The sequence below is a fragment of the Echinops telfairi genome, unplaced genomic scaffold (assembly GCF_000313985.2).
Source record: "Echinops telfairi isolate 266 unplaced genomic scaffold, ASM31398v2 ScPeMD7_7404;HRSCAF=8442, whole genome shotgun sequence".
NCBI classification, from domain to species: domain Eukaryota; kingdom Metazoa; phylum Chordata; class Mammalia; order Afrosoricida; family Tenrecidae; genus Echinops; species Echinops telfairi.
The window spans coordinates 954195-955799 of record NW_022111304.1 but is presented as its reverse complement, the minus strand read 5'-3'; the positions used below and the strand labels follow the sequence as shown (position 1 = coordinate 955799).

Genomic DNA, 1605 nt, shown 5'->3' with positions numbered 1-1605 from the left:
TGAAATGTCACTAAGAAGTAGATTCCTTAGTTATTATTATATGTGAGATGAAATAAAACGTGTTTTTAAAATTTTTTTATACATTTAAGATGTTTTATTTTGTTATTCAGATGTGAGATTTTCAAAATGAAGCACTAGACAGATTCAGGGTTAAATATTTCACATCAACTTGTTTTTGAGTTTGTCTTTCTATTTTAAAATTTGTAGATCATTTAGTTTTATTCCAATTAAAAAACCCCATCCTTCCCCAGTAAATTCATCGGAGGTTGACAATGAGAAATCAGACATCCGTGACAGAGTTCATCCTACTTGGATTGACAGATGACGCCAACCTTCAAGCTCTCCTTTTCCTTTTTCTGCTACTAACTTACGTCTCAAGTATTATGGGAAATCTGACCATCATCATTCTGACCCTGCTGGATTATCGCCTCCAGAGTCCTATGTACTTTTTCCTCCGGAATTTTTCCTTCTTGGAAATTTCCTTTACCTCTGTGTTTGTTCCCAAAATGCTAGTCAACATTGGAACTGGAGACAAGACGATTTCCTTTGCCGGTTGCTTCACTCAGTACTTTTTTGCCATCCTTCTGGGAGCCACTGAATTTTACCTTTTAGCTGCCATGTCCTATGACCGCTATGTTGCCATCTGTAGACCCCTGCATTACACAACCATGATGAGCAGGAGACTCTGCATTCAACTAGTCCTATGCTCCTGGGTCTCTGGATTTTTAGTTGTCCTTGTGCCACACATAATGACTCTTCAGCTGCCTTTCTGTGCATCCAATATCATCAATCATTATTGCTGTGATTACACTGTATTGTTGCGTTTGTCCTGTTCAGACACACATATCATCGACATGATCGAATTTTTACTTGCTGCAGTGACACTCATCATCACACTAGTGTTGGTCATTCTTTCCTACACATACATTATCAGGACAATACTGAGAATCCCTTCTGCTCAGCAAAGGAAAAAGGCCTTTTCTACTTGCTCCTCTCACATGATTGTGGTTTCGCTTTCTTATGGAAGCTGTCTCTTTATGTATATAAACCCTTCTGCTGAGGATGCAGCCACGTTAAATAAGGGAGTAGCTGTGCTGAATACCTCGGTCGCCCCTCTCTTGAACCCATTTATCTACACTCTGAGGAACCAGCAAGTGAAAATCGCCTTCAAAAATATGGTCAGTAAAATACATTTTCTTTATTCAAAAAAGTGAAACTATTTGAGGCCAATCTATAAAACTAATAATAAAGCAATATTTGGAAGACTACAGGTGTACCTTATTTAACATTTAACATTTTTCTGTATTATGTTAATATTCTTAATTGAACAGCAAAACTAGGATCAATTAAGGATGTTTTTATCACCATCTACCTAATTTTTTTCTTTTCAGATGGTGCTTGTGTGAGCATGTCCTGTGCCACTTTGGACATCTTTGTCTTTTCTAATGCTTAACATTTTAGATAAAATGTCAGGAAATAGTGATAATTGGGGATTTGACTTCTAATAATTTGTTTTTATAACTTGAAAAAACATATCTATTCTCATTATGGTCATTACTCTCTATTTGTATAACTGAAAAATTAAGGTCACATCTTGAAGAAATT

General features: G+C 36.1%; 1 protein-coding gene across 1 annotated transcript; it reads left to right on the top strand.

Moving 5' to 3' along the window:
- The first annotated feature begins 272 nt into the window (after positions 1-272).
- LOC101650310 (olfactory receptor 2AP1-like) lies at positions 273-1214 on the top strand. The gene has a single exon (XM_004716924.1). The coding sequence runs from the start codon at positions 273-275 to the stop codon at positions 1212-1214; it is 942 nt and encodes a 313-aa protein (XP_004716981.1).
- Positions 1215-1605: the final 391 nt, after the last annotated feature.